Below are 21,610 nucleotides of genomic sequence, written 5' to 3' on the forward strand. Positions count from 1 at the left end.
CAGAAGGTAAGTAACTTGTTCATCTGAAAGAAACAGTTAGCTATAGATTCCTTACCTTAGATTAGATACCCCAGCAATACCAACCCTGGAGGTGGGTCTGCGAACCAAGTTCACACCAGAAAGTCCTGGAGCACAGAACGGCCGAAGAAGTAGTCTCTCCGGACTTGGCTGACCAGGCAGTAGTGTTTGGTGAATGTGTACAGCGATGCCCACGTAGCTGCCTGACAGATAATTAAGGGGGACTCTCCATCCAAAAGAAGTAGTGTCTGCCGTCGCCCTGGTGGAATGGGCATGCAGTCCCATTGGAGGCTCCTTCTTTGCCAAAGAATAGCAAGCTTTGATGCACAGAACAACCCACCTGAAGATGGTCCGTTTGAACACGGCCCGACCTTTCTTAGCACCCACGTAACCAACAAAGAGCTGGTCGTCCACCAGGAACTGCTTTGTGTGATCCAGGTAGAAGGAAAGCGCACGTTTTGGATCCAGACAGTGGAGCCTTTCTTCCTCTTTTGAAGGATGCGGAAAGAAGGTGGGCAAAGTGATGGTTTGGCCAATGTGGAAAGTAGTAACCTCCTTGGGAAGAAAGGAAGGTCTAGTTCTAAGGACGACCTTGTCCGGATGGACAGCCAGAAAGGGAGGCTTGGAAGAAAGAGCTTGTAGCTCACTTACCCAGCGCGCAGAGGTGATGGCCACCATAAAGGCAGATTTCAAGGTAAGAAGCCTGAGAGGACAGTTATGTAGCGGCTCTAAGGGAGAAACACATAAGATATGTAAGCACCAAGATCAAGTCCCAATCGGGCATTACAAAGGGAACAGGAGGAAAAAGATGAGTAATGCCCTTAAGGAATCTATTTACAGCAGGAGACTTGAAAAGAGAAGGCTGATCAGGAAGCCTAACGAAGGCTGAAATGGCCGAGAGGTAGCCTTTTAGAGTGCCCAGAGCAGAGCCCTGCTGGGCCACAGAGAGGAGGAGCAAGAGAACCTCAGAAAGAGGGGTGGAAAGGGGATCCACAACCTTTGCTGTGCACCATGCCACAAATTTGTTCCATCTGCAGGCGTCTACAGTCTTAGTGGTAGGACGCCTGGCTGCGAAGATAACATCGCAGACTATGGGAGGCAGATCAAACAACGTCAACTGCCGCCGCTCAATCTCCACGCAAGGAGGTGGAGGCTGGACAGGTTCAGGTGGAGGACCGTCCCCTGCTGCTGCGACAGAAGATCCTCCCAAAGAGGCAGCCGGATCGGAGGATCGATGGCCATGTTGAGCAGCTCGGGATACCAGACTCTTCGTGCCCAATTCGGAGCAACAAGAATGACTTGAGCCTGGTCGCGCTTGATTTTCTTCAGCACTCTGGGCAGAAGTGGTATAGGCGGAAAGGCATATAGAAGACCGCAACTCTACTAGCGACGAAAAGTGTCGCCCAGTGAGTGCCACCTTGGAAATTCCAACGTGCATAACGGCTGACATTGCGCGCTCTCTTCGGAGGCAAATAGATCTAACCAGGGCTCTCCCCACTGCTGAAAGAAAACTTGCACCACCTCCGAGTGAAGACGCCATTCGTGATCCATCATGCACCTACGGCTGAGTTTGTCTGCCCTGGCATTCAGGGAACCTGCCAGGTGTTGAACCACCAGGGATATGCCCTGATGTTCCAGCCATGTCCAGAGGCGGAGGGCCTTCAGACAGAGTCCACGACCCCACCCCGCCTTGTTTGTTGCAATACCACATGGCAGTGGTGTTGTCCGTGAACACCTGCACCACTCTTCCCCGGACAGAGGGAAGGAATGCTTTGAGTGCAAGACGAATCGCCCGAAGCTCTAGAAGGTTGATGTGGAGGCCGGAATCCACCAGAGGCCTCCAATCTACGCCTCCCCCATGTGGCCGCCCCATCCCAGAAGTGATGCAGCGGTCACTATTGTGAACTCTGGTTGAGGAAGGGAGAGGGATCTTCCGTCGACCCAATCCTGCTTCGTAAGCTGCCACTGCAATTTGTGTGCAGTGCCGTCCGAGATCTGGACCCAATCGGACAGGTTACCCTGATGTTGTGCCCACTGGAACTTCAGGTCCCCACAGCAGAGCCCGCATATGCCATCTGGCATGGTCCACCAGCAGAAGGCCATCAGACCCAGCAGTCTGAGGGTCATTGTGACCCTGGATAGAGGCTGAAAGATCGGAATCATAGCCCAAATATCCCAGACTCACTGTTCGGGAGGATAAACCCGAAACTGTGTCGTGTCCAGAACCGCTCCGATGAAGAAGAGTTTCTGAGAGGGGGTCAGGTGTGACTTCAGCACGTTGATGGAGAACCTAAGCGAATGCAGGAGTTCGGCCACAGTCTGGAGGTGGGAGACGACAGCCTGGGGCGAGCCCGCCTTCAACAGCAAGTCGTCGAGATAGGGGGAAGACCGGAACCCCTGATCTGCGCAGATGAGCTGCAACCACCGCCATCACTTTTGTGAACACCCGAGGGGCGCTGTTAAGGCCAAAGGGGAGCACGGTAAACTGAAAGTGCTCGTGGCCTACTGTGAACCGCAGGTAACGCCGGTAGGCCGGCAGAACGGGGTTGTGAAAGTAAGCGTCCTGCAAGTCCAACACTACCATCCAGTCTCCAGGGTCGAGGGTAGACAAGACCAGAGCAAGCGTCAACATTTTGAACAGAGGAAGCGGTTGATGTTCCTGAGATCCAAGATAGGATGCAGGCCTTTGTCCTTCTTGAGCACAAGAAAGCAGTGGTAATAGCAACCAAGACCTACTTCTGGGGTAGGAACCGGCTCGATGACTCCCTAGGCCAAGAGTGCTGAAACTTCCTGTTGGAGAAGGGTCAGATGATCCTCCGACATGCGATGGTACTGAGGTGGCATGGATGGAGGGGTAGTCTCGAAGGGAAGGGAGTAGCCCCTTCGGACTATTTGCAAAACCCACCTGTCCTACGTGATGGAATTTAAGGAATGAGTTAGTTCACACGTACAGAGAGAATCAAGGCAAAGTACAGAGCACGCTAGACAGAACTCTGGCTCTCGGGAACGTGAGATGTGGCACATGCAATGTTTGCCCCCTGTGTTTGGAATCTGATGCCTTGGAACACAATGGACGTAAGGTCTCCTCTAGATCTTTGAACAACTGTAGGAGCAAGAATATTGTGTACTTCCTTCGCTGTCCATGTGGGAAAGGATACGTTGGGGAAACGGGCAGGGAGTTGCGTATCAGACTGCAAGAGCATCGCTCAGCGATCCGTACTAGAAAAGCAAATGCCCCCCTAGTCACCCATTACATTGAAGCTGGCCACAATGACTCTGATATACAGTGGTTTATATTAGAGAAAATCTGGATGGGGGCCCGTGGGGGCAATATGGAACAGAAAAGGAAAGCAAGAGAACAGTGGTATATTTCCCTGTTCAACACAGTGCGGAATGGCCTTAATTCAAAGGAGGAATGGGAACGTTTAATAAGATGACAATATTCCCATGATGTGTCGTGTAAAATACTTGTCTTAGATGGGAACACTGTACCTCACTCTTCATAGCATTACTCCAGGCTACCATACAACGAGAGTTAGAATACCTTAGGGAGCGGACCGTTAGGTAAGTCGACTGATCCCGCTTATGTGCCCATATCAGATATTATATAGCGTGCATCACATATGTTTTTTGTTTGCTTATCATACAATTGTACCACCTAGGATGTAAGGTGATACATTTAGGAGAGGACTCATCGGGCTCGAGAATGATAATTTTCCCAAAAAACCATGTGTATAGATGGAAGCTTTTTGCTTCAGGAGTGGCACCAACGAGGTGGGAAACAGAGTAGGTTTGACCTTTACTATACTTCCCAAATAGTGCTCACTATTATACACTGTTTGCGCACCGGTTGGATTCCAATACAGATTTCTCACGAGAGATTGTTTTTTTAATTGTCGTGATTATGTTAGGTTTTAAAAGGAAATATAACTGAGTCCAAATAACATTCTGCGAAGTGGGATGTATAATATAACTTGTTTCCTTGGCAAGGGCAATATTGGTAGGGCCATTTACCCGGGTATTACATTGTGTTCAGGCGATCGTACTGGCACTCCATGATGGCCGCCACAGTTTCCGTTTTATCTTTAGAGTAGGCTGTGCTCCTTTTGAGTCAGGATACTAACGTGGATCGTGGGTCAGGACAGTCCAACATGGCCGCCACACCGGAAGCGGTCTGTTCATGTTCAGAAAACAGCTGGTCGTAGTCATCGAGTTGGACTCGTTTACACGTAGTATATAAGGCAATTCAATTCGGAGTTATTCGTCGAGACGTTGGGACCCGGAGACTGTACATGACGTATACGCATGTTTTAAAGGTGAGCAAAACGAAGACTGCAGGTCTGCTGTTTGTCGCGTTTGGAAGATAGACGCCTTGTATAGTGTTATTTGAAGTTCATTAGTATGGAATTGGGGAGGACTGATAGTTACCATCTAGGGCTTTATCAGCCCTTGAGGCAGTTTTCTGCTCTCTGAAAAAACAGGATATAGTTGGGTCTTTTAGTTTTGTACATAGGCGATTTTAATGAAGGGGTTTAGTTGGGTTAGTAGTCTCATTAGGAAGCAGGACCAGTGTAGTGACTGCTGGCAGTATTGTCTCGCACATTTAAGTTTATTAAAGATCTATGGGATCTGATATTCATGTCTTTCCAGCACTCAGAAATCTGATGATCATGCTGAAATATGTGAGGGAAGAAAAGAGTCTCCCTAACACTATGTCTCTGTTGAAAGAACAAGAATTTACCAATTCATTGAACTATTAAAGGTAAATCCTATGCATGATTAATTCCGAGTTTTTTAAGACCGAATATAAAGGAGCCAATCTAATAGTAGAACAATATGTATTATGAACTTTGTTCTTTTTTTAGATTATTTTACCACCAATACCTGAACCTAGTGACCATAAGTACACAGGATGACAGGTTATTTCAGGTGTTTTTGAATGCTCAAATGCCGTATATTTTAGTTTTCAGCTAAAACTTAAGTGTCCTAAATTTCTTTAGACTGATGGGTCAATCTATCTGTGTGTGACTCCACTGAGTGACATTGATGAGGTGCCACGAGGAAGTTAAGATCCCTTGAGTATCCATCACTCGAATACTTCTCATATACAAGGTACAAAAATGTATGATATGAAGATGGATGTGACACTATAAAAGCAGTAGGATTGTAAGATATTATTGGTTGAAGTGTGAATGAATGAGTCAATGGGAAATCACAAGGAGAACACCACCTTGTTATTAAATGCATTTTTATGCATGTGTTCTGTTGTATGTGAGGAATCTATTCTGTGTCTTAAAGATTTAGGTGTATAGTTTAATGACGGAATAGGGTGTGGTCTGAATTTGACTGTACAGCTGTGAATAGAAAAGTAGAATTTTTTTTTTTTTTAAATAGAGTGTTGTAAATGTTTTTAATATGTATATTCTGTTATTTGATTTAGATTGTACATTGACTGCATGGGAGAATAGAATATTTGTCCTGAAGAAGGTGGTCGTTTATTCCCTGATTTCCACCGAAACGCGTCGACGCAAACATAGGAGGGAGATTATAGATTGTATTGACATCTGTTTTCAGAACTACTGAATGTTGAGACAATCAACTAGGAAAATAGCTGATCTTGATCATATGTCTCCGTACTCCTGTAGATAAGAAAACAATTTGTCTTACTGTGTCTCCCATTGTATTGTATTGTTGTGTGTGTACTGGTTTATGTGTACATCTATTATATTGTATATTATTTGGAGATTTTTAACTGTTTTAATTTTGTGTTATATGAACTCTTGACTGTGTGAAGCCATAGGACTATATATTTTTAATAAAATACATTGAATTTTTCATATGAAGATTGGTTTGGGGATTATCTTTGGTGTCTTATCCTGGTGAGAGATTGGGTAGAGTTGTGAATGTGTGGATAGAAGCTCTGTTGTTCCAAAAGGGGAATTTTCTCTTTGACTTTTGTCTACGTGATGGTGCGCCAGTGGGGGAGGTGATGGTGAATCCTGCCGCCCACTGGCGTTTGGTGGTCCTGAAAAGTCTGACTAGGAGGGTTTGGAGGCTGCTGCAGGGCGGGCTGTGGTGGACTGGCCTGCCCGCTGGCCCCCAGAACCACAGCACTGGTTCCCACGTGCCCGGCCACGCAGAAGTTTAACAACTTGCACTGGCCTGTGGCGGGGCAACCCTTCCATAGCCACAAAAGGCAGACTGCGAAGGGCGGGTGGTGGAGAGGCCCAAGGACCTAGCCGTAGCCAGAGAGTTCTTCAAGCGCTCCAGTGCGTTGTCTGCCTTGTCGCCAAAGAGGCCATAGCCATCATAGGGCATGTCTAGGCTGTCCGGAATTCGGTTTAAACCGAATCTGACCGACAGTACCCTACCGGATGAAAATCAGCGGACCCGGTTTAAACCGAGTGTCACTGATTTTCATAGTTGACGGGGGAGAGGAGCTGTTGTGGACTGCAGTCTCTCTGACTGCGGCCGCACCCGAGTACTTCACAGGTCTTTAAAAAGCCCATTTAGATAACAAGGCTTTGTTGTTCTTTCGCCCCTTCTCAGAGCCCCTGTGGGCGGGGCTGAGCGCAGAAACCGGGTAGGTCAAAAGTGCACAAGACTGAAAACGTGGTTCTTCAAGGATTTTCTAGGTTGCATTTCCCAGCATGGACTTTACTGGCAGTTGCAACACTGGCTTGGTTGTTTTGGAAGGAGTAGGTCTGCTGAGTTTAGAAAGGAGGTGAGAATGTTTGGCTTTAGTGAAGACACCTTCCATGCAGAACTCGGATTTTACATAAATAACATTTACTTCTAGGGGCGGAGCTTGCCTGGCTTCACGATGGCGGCAACAGAGTAGAGCTCCGGCAGCCTGGCTGCTAATTTACAGGAATCCTGACGCCCACAGCGCAAAACAAGACAAAACAGCAATATTCCAGTACAACAGAAACACTGGCTACCCCAACCAGTGTCCAACACCATTTAGCGATAAACACAGCATGAGATTTGACATTACCAGCCTAAATGCATGGCTGCGGCAGAACGTGGCACCGGAGGGGTGCCTGCACAGCAAAGGGAATAACGCGAAGCGGAATCGCACTGAGTCCCGAGCCCGTGGCCTGAGAGGCACAAGAACGGAGAATCCCCCACCCCTTTGCCAAGATCGGCAATCCAGAATAGACCGGGAGACCTTTGAGGCACCTGGAGAGGGAACGTAAGTGCTGCAGAAGTGACAGCGGGCGTCCCCGACACCCAGAGGCCCATACAGGGAGACGAGGAGGCATCGCACAAAACCAGGCGAGTGGCCTTGGGGCTGCAGGAGACTCGCCGCCACAGAGAGCAGCTGAATCAAGCGGTTCTGTCCAAGAGAAACACAGACTGCTGCTCAGGTGAGTAAAACTTTTCATATTAAGGTACTTGGAGAAGCGTGTAATCAAGGTGTGCTTTAGGGTATTCCTCCAAGAACCTGGGCGCAACTGAATCCAGATAAGATTCACAAACCTGGGGAGAAGGCAGCCTGTGAAGCACAATGCTTCACGGGTGCCGAGGGGTTGGCTGTGACCAGATAAGTAGCATGTAGACTGAATGGGAAGCACCAGATGGGCCTTCTCCCATCCCTGGTGAACTGCAAGACTGTCGGGTGCCGACTACACCAGTTAGCGTGGTAGGTACGGAAGACACACCCTCCCTTAACAGTGAGGGAATAGCGTAGAATGAATCGAGCATAGCAGCGTGTAGACATCTTGGGGACACGCACCCAGTGCTGGCAAGATATTACCTCCCAGTCGAAGCTCAGAAAGGCCCCATAGGGCTGCACTAGACCATTGAGGAGACTCAAAGGTGTTTTGAGGGGGTCGCTACTGCATGCAACATTAACACGCCACCTGGGACACTAAATGCTACTCGCACCCCCACAAGTCACAATGAGGAAGACGGAAAAAACTCAGTCCAAACTCCAATTTGAGGCACATAAGTCTCCCAGGGCCAGAGACTTTTTTTTTCTTGCAGGGTTTTATATAGCGCGAACTTGACCCGAATCCAATCGGGTATCTTTTTGCGGGCATGATATGGTCCCATGTAGATGCTCATTGTCATGCTTATGTGCCTCTAATGCTATTATCATCCATTCCCCTCTGTACTGTGTATGATTAAGCTTTAAGAAATATTGTTTTATTGGAACCAACTGCTGGAAATGTTTGTTCACAGAATAAACTAGTTAAAAAAAAAAATGTAAAGTACTATGTGACTGATTGTAAGTGCAAAGATGGAAATGTAAATGCTAATAAAAATATCTTTTTTTAAAAATCAGTAGCGTAGTAACAAGAAAAACATTTTTAATTCTTGAAAGCAAATAATTGAAATCATATGTCTGCCACAGGCTGCACCGTCTAAAGTCTGGAGTATTGACATCTACTTTTAAGCCCATTCATTTCTCCACTATCCCATCTGCGGCAGCAACCTCTGCGCCACTTCTTCTCTCCCTGACTCCAGAAGCAAATTTTATTGAGTGTTGATCTGGGTGTTAAGGGATGGCCAACAATCTAGCTTGGTGTTCATCTCAGAAATGGGGCAGCACTCTTTTTTGGGTGCAGCGGATGTGAGCAAGTCGTGTCTGTCAACTAACACCACCACCCCCACCCCTGTGAACAGGTTGTCAGTTGGCTGCCACCCCTCCCGCACCCCGAGAACAATCTGTCTGTTGCCCGCTCTTACCTGCACCTAAACTGGGTGGCAGTAGGTCTAGCTACCCCACTGGCTATATCTAGTGTGTACATCAAGACCACTGAGCTTACCCTGGCTCGCTCTCATACCATTTCACTTCTCCTCAGAGAGCACATGTGGTATAAAAACTTAAAAATATACCAAAATATGCTGTAAATCAGGGCAGGCGTTACGCACTACTGAGCCATGCTTGCGGACAATTCTGTCCTAACTCTATGCCTCCACATATTGTGTCCATGATAAATTCAACATGAATTATTTTTGTAGCTAGGTGAAATTTCATCCCTAATCACGGACCAGATATGGCCCAAACTCAGCTCTCAGTAATCCCATTTTCCAAATACAGATCAACCAAAAGTTAAGAAATTTCTAAGGAGTGGCAAGTAGAGCGGGCATTTAAATAAATCGAAATCAGGGCGAGTCAACTCTACCAACCATCTTGAAACCTTCGACTTGTAAAAATGTATTTGGACCTCATATACACTCTATGTACACTGTCTATATACCATGCATCAATGAAGAAAGCAAGCAATAATAAAAGCAAAGCGTTCCATAAACACCGGTAAAACACTGTTTCAGTTGTTTTTTATGGGGCGAAAATGAGTAACCACTGAAAAGCACTGTTTTTTTGAGGTTTTGAAATCACTGGAAAACACTGAAAAAACACCACCAGAATTCACCAAAAATAGAAACTGAAAACAGGAAAGCCTAGGCATGTCCATAAAAGTGGATTGGACATCCCTGGAAAAAACAGTCGACAGCAACCAGGATTAGCTTCGAAGGGCTATGGACGTGGAAATAAATCGTCCTGCCTAATGAGTCGGCGGTATCCAGCCCACAGCGGATGGTAAACTTTGCTGCGTCTCTCCCCTCTGCAACTGCACAGGAGAGCACGGCCCGGGCTTCCTCCATGCACTGGGGCAGCACCTGCGCTACCGTATCCCACACAGAGTGGGTGTAACGGCCCAACAGACATGCAGTGTTTACCGACCGCAGTCCCAAGCTGGAGGAAGAAAACATTTTCTTCCTAATGTGGTCCAGCTTTTTGGATTCCCTATCGGGTGGTGCATTAGGGAATGCGCCTTTGGAGGTGGAGGCTTGGACCACCCAGCTCTCAGGGGTTTGGGTGTTGGGAGAGGAAAGTGGAGTCGTCCAGGGCCGTGCAGTGGCATCGGGCAATCATCCAGTCCACAGGTGCCAAAAGGATGTCTGTGAGGGCTTCATTAAACGGGCAGCAGGGGCTCCGAGGAGCTCACTGCCGGTTGAAGCACCTCTGTCAGGGGGTTAGTCCTGACTGCCACCGTAGGTAGCTCGAGGTGAAGCACCTCGGCCGCCCTACGCAACACCACTGCGTATGACGCTCCCTCCTCCGTAGCCACGGTAGTTAGACACAACATGCCAAGATCTGGTGAGTTATCCAGACCACCTGCTTACCCCAGTTTCTCTCTCCAGTCCTGTTCGTAAACCAACCAGTCGGTTAAAGGGTCCCCAGAACTCTCCCAGTCCTCCTCACCCTCCTCTGGCTACCAATCTGGACTCAAAAGAGCCAGGGTAGAACAGGGGCACAAAAGTACCCGTCGGCACTGGTCAACACCGGTCCGACTCCGTGTCTACCTCGAGGTGGAGGCCAGGGTCGACGTCGGCTTGGGACACAGCAGACGCCGGTTGCGGACGTGGTGCCGGGGCCAGTCCGGATCCAGGCTTGGATCCAAGGGGACCATGCGGCGCCAAAGCAGCTACCGTAGAAGGCCCAGGGCCCCCAGCCGAGTCCGCGGGGCCCAAAAGCACGCCAGCGGAGTCGGGCTTCCCAAAGATGGCGTGCATCCCTTTCTAAAACTGACGAAGCTGGGCAGGGGCACTCCCAGTCCCGGGAAAGGGGGGGGCGTGAGACCTGGAGCCGACCCTACGGGCACCGCAAGCAGAGCCGCGGGAGGGGAACCACCCGCATCCCTCGTCACGTCGGCCAACGGACGGGGAGAAGTCGAAGAGCGACGATGCTTCTTCGACTTCTTGTGCTTAGACTTACCTGACCCGAGTGCGAAGACTTAGATGAAGAATGGTGTTGGCTCCGCTATCAGTCCCTTGACGTCCTATGCGACCGGGACCTCGTGCGACGCGGAGCCGACTGCTGGGCCTCGAAGGAGCTTTTGGGACCACTCCCACAAAGACTTCGGGGCAATGATCCGGCAGTCGGAGCACGACTTGCGGTCGTGGTCACGCTCCAGGCAGTAGATGCACACGCGGTGCGGATCAGTCACCGACATCTGTCGGTTACAGGAACCGCAAGCCTTGAAGCTGGGCATCCCTGTGACCAGGAGTCGATGGACTCAAAAAACTAAGTCAACAAAAGTCCAGAAAAAGTCAGTCAAAAAGTGACTGGAGGTACCACTCTCTCCGGATCTGTGCTTGGCGTAGAAAAAGAAAACTGTCGTCAGCGCACGAGGGCGGCGTCTATGTAGCTACTGCGACATCATCTAGGCAACCATGATGCGGAGTCGACCGAGGCCACCTTCCAACACGCAGGGGTACTGCTGACAAAAAACTTTCCGGATCCAGTCTAACGCTGGGGGTAATTCTAAGGTAAAGAATCTAACTTTCTTTCAGATCTCATTTTATTCCTGGTGGCAAGCTCGAGCCATCAAGAGCAGTTCCAGTAGGCCTCCTGCCCTAAAAATTGGTGTCATCTGCAGGGTGCTGTTTCAACAGGCTCCCTGTGCCACCTCGTGATTGTCCCTGGGTGCAGAAGTCTAGATCTTTCCCCCAACTGGTCGTCAGGGCATTTAAGGAGGCCAGCCTCAATGGCCCTTGGAGAGACCCAGTGGTCCTGGGGTCAACTGGGACAGAGTTCTTGGTCCTTTTGGGCATCAGGGGTTTCTTCTTCCAGTAGTCCAAGGCTGTCACAGTCCCATGGTCCAGCAGCAAAAAGCAAGTCTTTTCTGACCCTTGTGCAAGAGTTTTTAAAAAGGGGTGGAAGGTTCTAGAAGCCAGGCACCCTTGGCAAATCCTAGGGTGCCACATCACTGTCACCTGTCCCAATCCTCCTGCATAGCATGCTCGGATAGTTTAAGATGGCACCATTCAGGAGTCACTGGTCACATCTGCGCTGGGAGCCTCAGCTCTGAGCCTCACTGCCAAGTCCTTTCCAACCAAAACTTCAAAGAGAAGCCCCCTCCTATGTTGGCTCCACTTACCTGGGCATCCTCCTTTGTTTAGTGGGCCTGGGCTGTCCTCGGGCCTGGGCTGTCCTCAGCCCTGGTACAGTGTGACAGGTAATTAACAGATGTAGATTTTCTTCCCCCCTCTTTTCCAGCTCAGCCACCTTTGTTCCCTCTACTGTGTAGAAATGCAATTAACTTGGTCCATTAGGGTGACAAAAGGCCTAGGCTCTGATTGTGTGCTAAGACCGAGAACTATGACAATTCTTACATAAAACTGTGTTTTCTACCCTCTAACAAGTAATTTGCCAGTATACAACATTTTCAAAACTTACTGAATGTCACTATTTAAGGCTGTATAATAACTTTGAAAAGTGCAAACCTAACTAATTCTTTAAAATAATTTTGTACATTTTCAAATTCTCTATTCTGTTTCACCTAATTTTGGGCATGATTTTAAATCTCATTTTAAATGAAATATTTTAATTTATTTTCAATTAAATATACATTTTTAGAGTACAGAATTCTTCAGACAATGTGTCTACCTAGTCTAACTTATTAACAGCTAATTCATGCATGTACAGACTGGTAAACAATTAAACAACATTTAAAAATAAGCATTAAACAGGTCTACAACTTACACAACAATTACTGTAGCAGAGTATGTAGTATGGATACTATTAAATAGAGGTACAAATACAGAAGCGCACACAGAGGCTTGTGCTAATGCCCAAACATCTACACACACACTAACACACATACACATACACATTTACAAACACAGGTAAAAGCACACGTAAAACACAAACATATGCACAAAAACAAAATCCTCTACACCTATGTGAGAACATAGAAATGTTGACTTAAACATACAGGCACACACAACACACAGAGGCATGCATAAAATACGCAAATGTATACATATGCACATACAAGCACACAAACTGATGCTCTCCCCTACACACACACACACACGTAAACACACCTGTATTTCAACATACTTATATACATGTACATTAGAATGTATTTATTCTACTAGCGTGCACTATTAGATCAGTCTCCTAAACTGGCCTGTCCTAATGTCCGCTGGAGCTCAGCACTGTGTCCAAGGCTGTCAATCTCCCCCTAGTGGACATATCCCAAGGATTTGCATTTTAATACAGGTCACATGTTTGCGGTCTCAAGAGAGTTCCTGGCTCTGTGTGGTCATTTCCAGACAAGCACGGTCTCCTCTCACCTGCCGTATGCGGCCCTTTTGCTCATTGCCCAAGCTGGTGAGGTACTGCAGAACAGACTTAGCTGCCTCCGTCTTTCCTGAGCCGCTATGTCCGCTGTTGAGAAAGAAACAAAAAGCATATTAGAGTTTACGAATAGAGAAGTGTATCTTCCACACCAACCAAAGGAAAGATGGTCCAGGTGAGGTACAGGTTTTATTTATTTATTTATTTATTTATTTTTTTTAAAGAGTTTTATATAGCGCATACTCGACCTGAAGACATCAGGTATCAGAGCGCTACAGTTGCGTTACAGAAGGACCCATTCATTTTTGTTAGGCACGGGGATATAGAGGGCCAGATGCAACGCAATTAGCGACTCGAAAATTGGTGGGTCTTACATTTGCGACTCGCAAATTGGGATGCACAACAGTCTCTGAGACACTGTTTGCATGAGGCATATTAATGAGGTTGTCGCAATTTGCAATGACTTTGTTCTAGAACAGTTGCACTTAAAACATTGGGATTATTAGTTCTAACGTACATCCATAACATGTTCATGAAGATATTAGCAAACAGAAAACGATGTTGTCTATCGCTTAGCCTTAGTTTTACTTTAAAGGAACATATCTGAGCGTTAAATGGTTACCAGCTGTCCTGGTGCCTTGAAATTTGATAATGCTGAATGGTTGACCTATTGGCAATTTTGCAGCAAAAAGTAGTTGGCCCCCAGCAGCCCCTTTAGACTCCACATTTTGAGTATGTTAACATGTCATCTTCCATTGTGTAGTCTTGAGGCAGTATTTTCCCACAGTTAAAAAAGTAAAGGGAACCCAGGTGCAATCAAAGTCCAGTCCCAGAAGCTGAGGTTGTGGGGGGCTGGATAGACGTCATTTAATTTGAGAGGTTAGTGTGGTCGAAAAATATTAAACATATGGCATCTAGATTTCTGTCTAGAAATGTTAAAAAGAGAGAAAAATAATTCAAGGTTTTGGAAAAGTAACCAATAATATGTGATGTTAAAGAAATATAATAATTGCTGATGGAATACAGCTTTGATCAGTAATCTGATTTGCTTATTTACAGAGTTAAAATGGAAATTTGGCATTTTAATGAATTGATAGGTGAATGCCTGAATGGATTTATGTAATTTTGTTAAATTGAAGACACAAATTTATAAGTAAAAATGAAATAGGATGACAGTCATCCCTGCCCCTCTGACAGGAGGACTAGGTGGGATAGAGTCAGTGCTCACAAGAGTTTAATGTAAATGTGTGTGGTGCGAACGGGTGTTCAGGGAATGTGAGATCAAGGCGCCCACAGGCAAGTTGTATTTAGAAGATCCCAATTTATGTGACAAAGAGTGCAGACCCCTCCTACCTGATGACAATGCACTGCTCCTTGTCCGAAGACTGCGACAGCTTATAGGCTTTTTCCGCCACAGCAAAGATGTGTCTGAAGAGAGAGCAGAGTATGCAAGGTGATCATTCAGGCAGCACATGGGAGTTGCTTATCCACAAAAACACAGGAAAAGACGCATCACATTTACACAGCACCACCAGAGGCAGATACCCTGGATAGGTGGTAAGGTGGGAGGCAGGACAACAAATCTTTAGGGCCTTGCAATATAAATGTAAACAAATCAGGTAGAAAACAAGCAATTGCTAGTGTTAGAGGAATAGCTAAGGGAGATATACACCCTCAAGGGCAGACTAGTATGAAAGCAAGAAACTCATCAATAAATATAAAGTAAACAATGGAATTACTTCTGGGGTGCCACTTCTGCAGCCCCTCACACACTCATCTACATGTATGATACTTGCTCCCTCTACTATAGAAGGCCTGAACATATTGTTGTAATGGCCAGTAGGCCATTTAGAGCAGGAGTGTCCAACGTAGACCAAGGAAGGCTGTACCCACACCATAGACTACACGAATGACTTCCATATAGATTCATTCTGTGTAAATTCATTACATTACTTTGATACTTTGAAATCTGGTATGTATCGTGCTCTCTTCGGGCTGATGTTGGTCACGCCTGATCTAGAGGAAGAGAAGCTGCAGCGCTGGGATCACAAGAGTAATTAAGCTGCATAATGTGACGTTACTCTAATCTACAGTCAAAAATACAGGGACTCCCTGCTACTAATGTAGATTCCTAGGGGAGGGAAATTACTTAATTGAAGAGAAACCCCTAGGCAACTATCGGTCTATAGGGTGTTTCAGACCTAGTAGAACACAGACATTCTATTAGAGACTCAGTATACACATCAAATTATTCAAAATACGTTTATTTAATTCAAAATTCTTTAAAATCATCCTAATACATGTTCCCATAATTTCCAAGCGCATAAGTGCAACAGCACCTCAACATGACTTAAAAAAACACCACAAATTATGATAAACAGACATAAGCGTTTCTACTTGATACAATAGAAAGTTATAATGACCGGTTTGAAATATCAATTAGAGAATACAATGTACATCCGATGAATGAACAATTAGGTCAAGTGGCTAAATGATTGATCATCTTAATGTCTACGCATGTTTCGGCGTACAAGACACCTTCATCAGGAAAGCCACAGTAATTCCGAAGCCTAAAAATGAAATAACGTACACTTAGTCCAAATTAAAAATAACATCAATTCCAATATTTAAAAAAAAAAAACTTAATTCTCCAGGTGTAAAAAAAAAGAAAAAGAAAAAAGAAGAGCACTGTGATGACAAGCAAGAAAGGGATGTATCCTTCACCTTGAAAAATATTCAGTACTTAATATGTACAAGACAGGTGCCCAAGAATAGAGGTAATACCTAGCAAGGAAATAAGACACCATATAGAATGTGTCCCTACAATGAACCCAAGAGATGAAGAACAGAAAAGAAGAAGGGTAATAAAAGAAAAGTTCCATTAACTTACCACAATGTATCCCTCGATAAGTACAACAGAAAAGGATGTGACGAGTATACAGTATGTTGTAATGAACGAAAATCTCTGAAACAAATTGAGAGGTATGAAATGTCAGCCTAGATTAAAATTATATAGTTCAGAGGCTGGCTACTTAGAGGTGTGGGGCGGGGGGGGGGGAGGGAGAGAGACTTTCTCACTGCACTATAGAAGGCCTGAACATATTGCTGTGATGGGCAGTAGGCCATTTAGAGCAAGAGTGTCCAACGTAGACCTAGGAGGGCTGTACCCATGCCATAGACTACACTAATGACTTCCATATAGATTCATTCTGTGAATATTCATCACATTACTTTGATATTTTGAAACCTGGTATGTATTGTGCTCTCTTCGGCCTGATGTTGGTCACCCCTGCTCTAGAGGAAGAGAAGCTGCAGGGCTGGGTTCCCAAGAGTAATTAAGGTGCATAATGTGACGTTACTCTAATCTACAGCAGCCATTTCACTGCCCTCCTGAGAAGATTTACATGGTTAGAAAAACCATTGAGAAAGGAAGTTATGAAAGATTTAAAATGTCGACCAAAATCTTTTCTAAGCACAGACTGTCCAACCAGAGCATTAGCTTTAGAAGATATGCAAAACTGACTGTTTAAAAGAGGCTCATGTCATCAACAAAACTGTACCCATGCTGATGGCCTGGAGCACCGTATTTTATAGAAATGCCGCTCACGCATTCTTGTACACGGGTGTCCTAAGGGGGAAGTTCCACCATAAAGAAAAGCATTTCAAGATACTGGAGACAGCCCAGTGGGCAATAAAGGGCCTGTGAAGCCAGTTTTCCTGCTTCTGGGGAACCACTGGGAATAAAGAGCCTGCTGTGGTTTAACCAGCTTTTTTGAATGCTCCTCTTAAAAAAGTAAGGCTTCCAATGAAGGACTCAGGAAGGAGTCCTATGAAACACTCTACATGGTTCATCCGAAGAGAGGGACTTTCAATGCAAACTCCTCCTGCGAGAATTGACTGGGTCAGAGTGAATCAAATTAGGCTACCTTCCATGGCCTTAATTTCTGGTCAGAAGATGTCTGAGGATCAGAAGACCTCTGAATGTAAACAGCTAAAACAACTTGTATCAAAACATGTAGATGTAAGTAAAATGTCCATCAAGTATCTAGGCAGGCAAGCTCAAAGATACAGCGCACATGGGTGCTACCAGCACTGAGGCAGAGATAAATCATCACAGTTTGTAGGTAGTACAACACAGATGTTTTTCCTACAATGTCTAGAGTGTGAAGAACTAAACTGGAGAGCAAAACACACCATAAGACGCCCTAACTATCTGAATTTGAATTCAGTTTGGGAATAGAATTGCTGGTGCAAGGTAGGGAGGAATTTCTGCAGCTCGCTGGTCGGCAACAGATCTGCAGAGTCATGACCCCTATGTGCTCAAGAGGCAAGCATACAACACTTTGCATTTTCCTGTGATTTAAGGAGATCTGCATTTTTCAGCCACTCCTCTAACAAAGAGCCACTACTTTATTATCCATTTATGACAACTGCGTGCTAATTTAATTAACCTGTTGGCATGCATACTATACATCAATGCTATGTGAGTGTGAGGCAAGGCTATGCTGTTGTTCTGTACACCTAGATGCATCTCCACTACATGCTTCCACACCTAAAACAATCTGTATCCCATTTTACCATAAAATAACCATTGCTGCGATGCTGTAGGTGTAGATCAACATATTTTTTCCACTAAGTATAGTATGGTTTTCAGTGGCTGAAAACGTTCATGTTTAGTACCTTGGATCATAAATTAACTGATTGCTCATGCCAAGTCCCCCCAAGGCGTGTGTGTTGAGATTGGATATTACCGGTATTTGTTGCCATGAAGAGAGGAATGCACTTCTCTTGAGGTTTTTCGTACAGTCAAAATTCTTCCCATCTCTCATCACAGAGAAGTGGGAGCCACTAGGATTAGTGATACTTTTCTTGGTAATGGGATAAATGCAGTACTTCTATCTTCGAAAGGCAAATAATATTTGAGGTTAAGGATAATACATCTTGGAGGTTTAATGCACAGAATTATTCAGCTAACCGGAGAAGGAGCAGAAGGTACAGCAGAGTTATTTTCTTCAAACGCTCCTGAAAGAGAAATGCTAAAGCTTCTCGATCAGGAACCATGACTGATGAGACTGAATGGTGGGAAGTGATAGAGGAGAGAACAGAAGAGGGAGTCTGGTATAGTCCATGTTGAAGGTATAAATAAACTATCCCAGGCAAGCCTTTGAGAGCCAGATATGACATGACAGGAGGGGCTCAATTGAGACCGACCGGATTAAATATGGAAGGTGAGGGTAACAGTCAGGAGACTTGTTTGCAGTATCCTAGAATGATCACAGGCAGTGAATGTATTATGGTAACCCTTGCAGGCGTGTGCCTGCTCAAATTGTTACACAACAATAGGTAAAACCCAGTAATCAGCTGGACCTGGGCCAGCAATGGTATGAACAAATGGTTCAACTGACCAATGTTTATAAAAAAACCTTTGTATGGCCCCCACATGCATCAAATTTAAACAATAACAAAATGTTAGTCTTAAAGGATTTTATAATATGAATTTATCCATGGTTTTCAATATCAATAGTTGCTCCAAAATATAAAGTGAAATAAGTGCTCAAGGTAGTGCTCATGATGGGATGGGAATTTGAAGGTAGAAGTGGTGATAATTACAATATTTACAAAGATGAGATCGACCCGTCTAACAATGCTGGTGCCATACTAAGGCTTTTGTATAAACATTGGTCGGTTGGACCATCTGTTGTTCATACCATTACTGGCCCAGGTCCAGCTGATTACTGGGTTTCCCTAATGTTGTGCAACAATCTGCACACGCCTGCAAGGGTTACCATAATATATTCACTGCCTGTGCAGCAGTCCTATACTGAGGTGAGATAAGGTGCCACTTATTCTAATTTATACACTCACCTTTCAATGTGATTTTGGGTAATTATTGATGATGCCTTTATGCTACTGTGGTCACCTGGTCATACAAGACACCTAGTCTGAAGTGGGTTTTGTCAGAGTTTTAATGGCCAACATAAAGATCACAAGGGATTCCGAGTAGGTTAGAGGCTGGACTCTTTAACAAAGTATAACAGAAGAACAAATGTTACTTACCTGTAAACTGTGGTTCTCCAGTATTGGTACTTTCATAGATTCACATGCTTGAATATTCCCCGTCGTCGAAGTGGTATATAAAAAGCAATAAGTGCCATGTATATACATATACATACATAACCACATAATAGCATATACATATCCAAATAAACTTTATATATAATTCAAAATAACATATCAAGTGAAAATACCATAGGATAGTATTGACACATAGGAAAGCATTGAGAAAAAGAATCACTTTACTGACATATCCTTGTCGTTTTATAGTCCAAACTCTAGCTAATCAGGCGCAAGCACCCTCTAGAACCTTCTCCTCAGAGGCTCAGGCCCTCAGATTTTCGTAGCACGAGAGTGACAAAAGAGTCTAATGAGGAGAAGAGAGCCTCTGAGGGGAGGAGGGTGGGTCGCATGTGAATCTATGAAAGACACCAATACTGGAGAACCACAGTTTACAGGTAAGTAACATTTGTTCTTCTCCAGTATTTGGGGTGTCTTTCATAGATTCACATGCTTGAATAGAATAGTGAGCAGTAAGCAGCAGCCGGCTGACAAGGCCGTATTAATATTGCATGAAATACCATAACAATGTATTTAATACGCAATTGAGAATACCCAAGAAGGAGGGAAGTAGCAGAGGCTCACCTTATTTAAACAGATTCCATAGAACTGCTTGTCCCACAGCCGTGTACGCTTCAATAATCGACTCCAGGCAGTAGTGCTTCGCGAACGTGTGCCTGCTGGACCACGTAGCTGCCCGGCAAATCTGATGGATGGGTACACCAGCGAACAGGGCAGTGGAAGATGACATGGCTCTCGTTGAATGAGCCCTTACTCCAGAAGAAAGAGGCTTGCCCGCCCTTTGATGGCAAAAGGAGATTGCTGAAGAAACCCAACGGGCAATCGTGGGCTTGGTAACCGACTGCCCTTTACAATTGCGTCCGTAGGCCACAAACAGCTGATCCAACTTGCGAAAGAATTGTGTTCTGCGGATGTAAAATTTAAGACATCTCTTTAAGTCCAAAGAGTGTAGACACTGCTTCGCCGGAGATTGCGGATGCGGGAAAAAGGTTTTCGAGATTACTGGTTCATTGAGATGGAAATCGGATGGTACTTTAGGCATGAAAGCCGGATTAGTGCGGAGAATTACACAGTCCGATCTGAATTGAAGAAACGGAGGTTGTACTGTAAAGGCGTGAATGTCACTGATTCTGCGGGAGGAAGTCAGTGCAAGGAGGAGGGCCACTTTCCAAGTTAAGAATTTGAAATCCGCTGAATGGATTGGCTCAAAGGGCGCCTTCATGAGCTGAGCCAATACGATGTTAAGACGCCACATGGATGGAGGACGCCGAATGGGCAGGAACATTCGGAAGTGACCCTTGAAAAATTGCTGTATTACTCTAGAGGAATAGAGAGAGGACGAGCCGTCCTGCCGAAAGCGAGATATTGCCGCTAGAAAGACCTTTAGGGTAGAGTGTGACAGTCCAGACTGCGCTAACTGCAGGAAGAACGGCAGAATGTGTTCCGGGGAGGCGTGCACTGGATGTATGTGGACCGACGCACACCAGAGACAAAATCGCTCCCATTTTAGCTTATAAGTTTTCACTGTGGAAGGCGCCCTCGCCTTAGCTAACACCTCCCTGCAGGCTGGTGGAATGTTCAAATGAGCAAACTCAAGGTGCTCCGGTTCCAGGCCGACAAGCTGAGTGAGCTGGGATTCGGATGGCATATCCGCCCGTCGTTCATTGTTAGAAGGTCCGGCCTCGGGTGAAGAAGGATGGGTTCGCATTGGGAGAGGAGGAGCAACTCCGAGAACCATGCTTGCCGAGGCCACCGTGGAGCTATGAGGAGCATCTGGCACGGTTGTTGCCGCATCTTCCGCAACACTCGAGGAATCAGAGGGATCGGCGGAAAAGCGTACGCAAATATCCTGTACCAATTTATCGAAAGGGCATTTCCGCACGACCCTTTGTGGGGAAACCAGCTTGCGTAGGACTGGCATTTGGTGTTCTGTGGGGTTGCAAAAAGGTCGATAGTCGGGCGACCCCAAAGGCCAAAGACAAAGTCTAGAGTCGGCTGGTGCAATTCCCACTCGTGGGTCAAAGACGTTGACCGACTGAGTGCATCCGCCAGAGTATTGGAAATGCCGGGCAGGTGAACTGCCAAGAGCGTAATCCGATGGACTATGGCCCAACTCCAAATCCTCTGAGCCAGTCGGGAAAGCAGCGGAGATCTTGTCCCGCCCTGCTTGTTCAGGTAATGCATGCAGGTGGTGTTGTCCGTCTGAATGAGGACTGACTCCCCCTGGAGCTGGAGGCAGAAGGATTTCAACGCCAAGAAAATGGCCATCAGCTCCAATCTGTTGATGTGCCAGGAACGCTGAACCATTGTCCACTTGCCCTTGACGGATAAATCTTGTAGATGTCCGCCCCATCCTTC

The 21,610-nt window shown here is 45.8% G+C and overlaps 1 protein-coding gene across 1 annotated transcript in view; it reads right to left on the reverse strand.

The window, feature by feature from the left end:
• Window positions 1–21,610, reverse strand: part of LOC146810081 (uncharacterized) — a 352,434-nt gene that overhangs the window by 54,824 nt on the left and 276,000 nt on the right. The window contains exons 6-7 of the mRNA XM_085614940.1: window positions 14,471–14,545; window positions 13,114–13,207 (exon numbers count right to left, since the gene is read on the reverse strand). Of these exons, the coding sequence (XP_085471066.1) occupies window positions 13,114–13,207; window positions 14,471–14,545 (169 nt within the window). The remainder of the gene's footprint in view (window positions 1–13,113; window positions 13,208–14,470; window positions 14,546–21,610) is intronic.

The sequence above is a fragment of the Triturus cristatus genome, chromosome 7 (genome assembly GCF_964204655.1).
Source record: "Triturus cristatus chromosome 7, aTriCri1.1, whole genome shotgun sequence".
Lineage (NCBI taxonomy): Eukaryota > Metazoa > Chordata > Amphibia > Caudata > Salamandridae > Triturus > Triturus cristatus.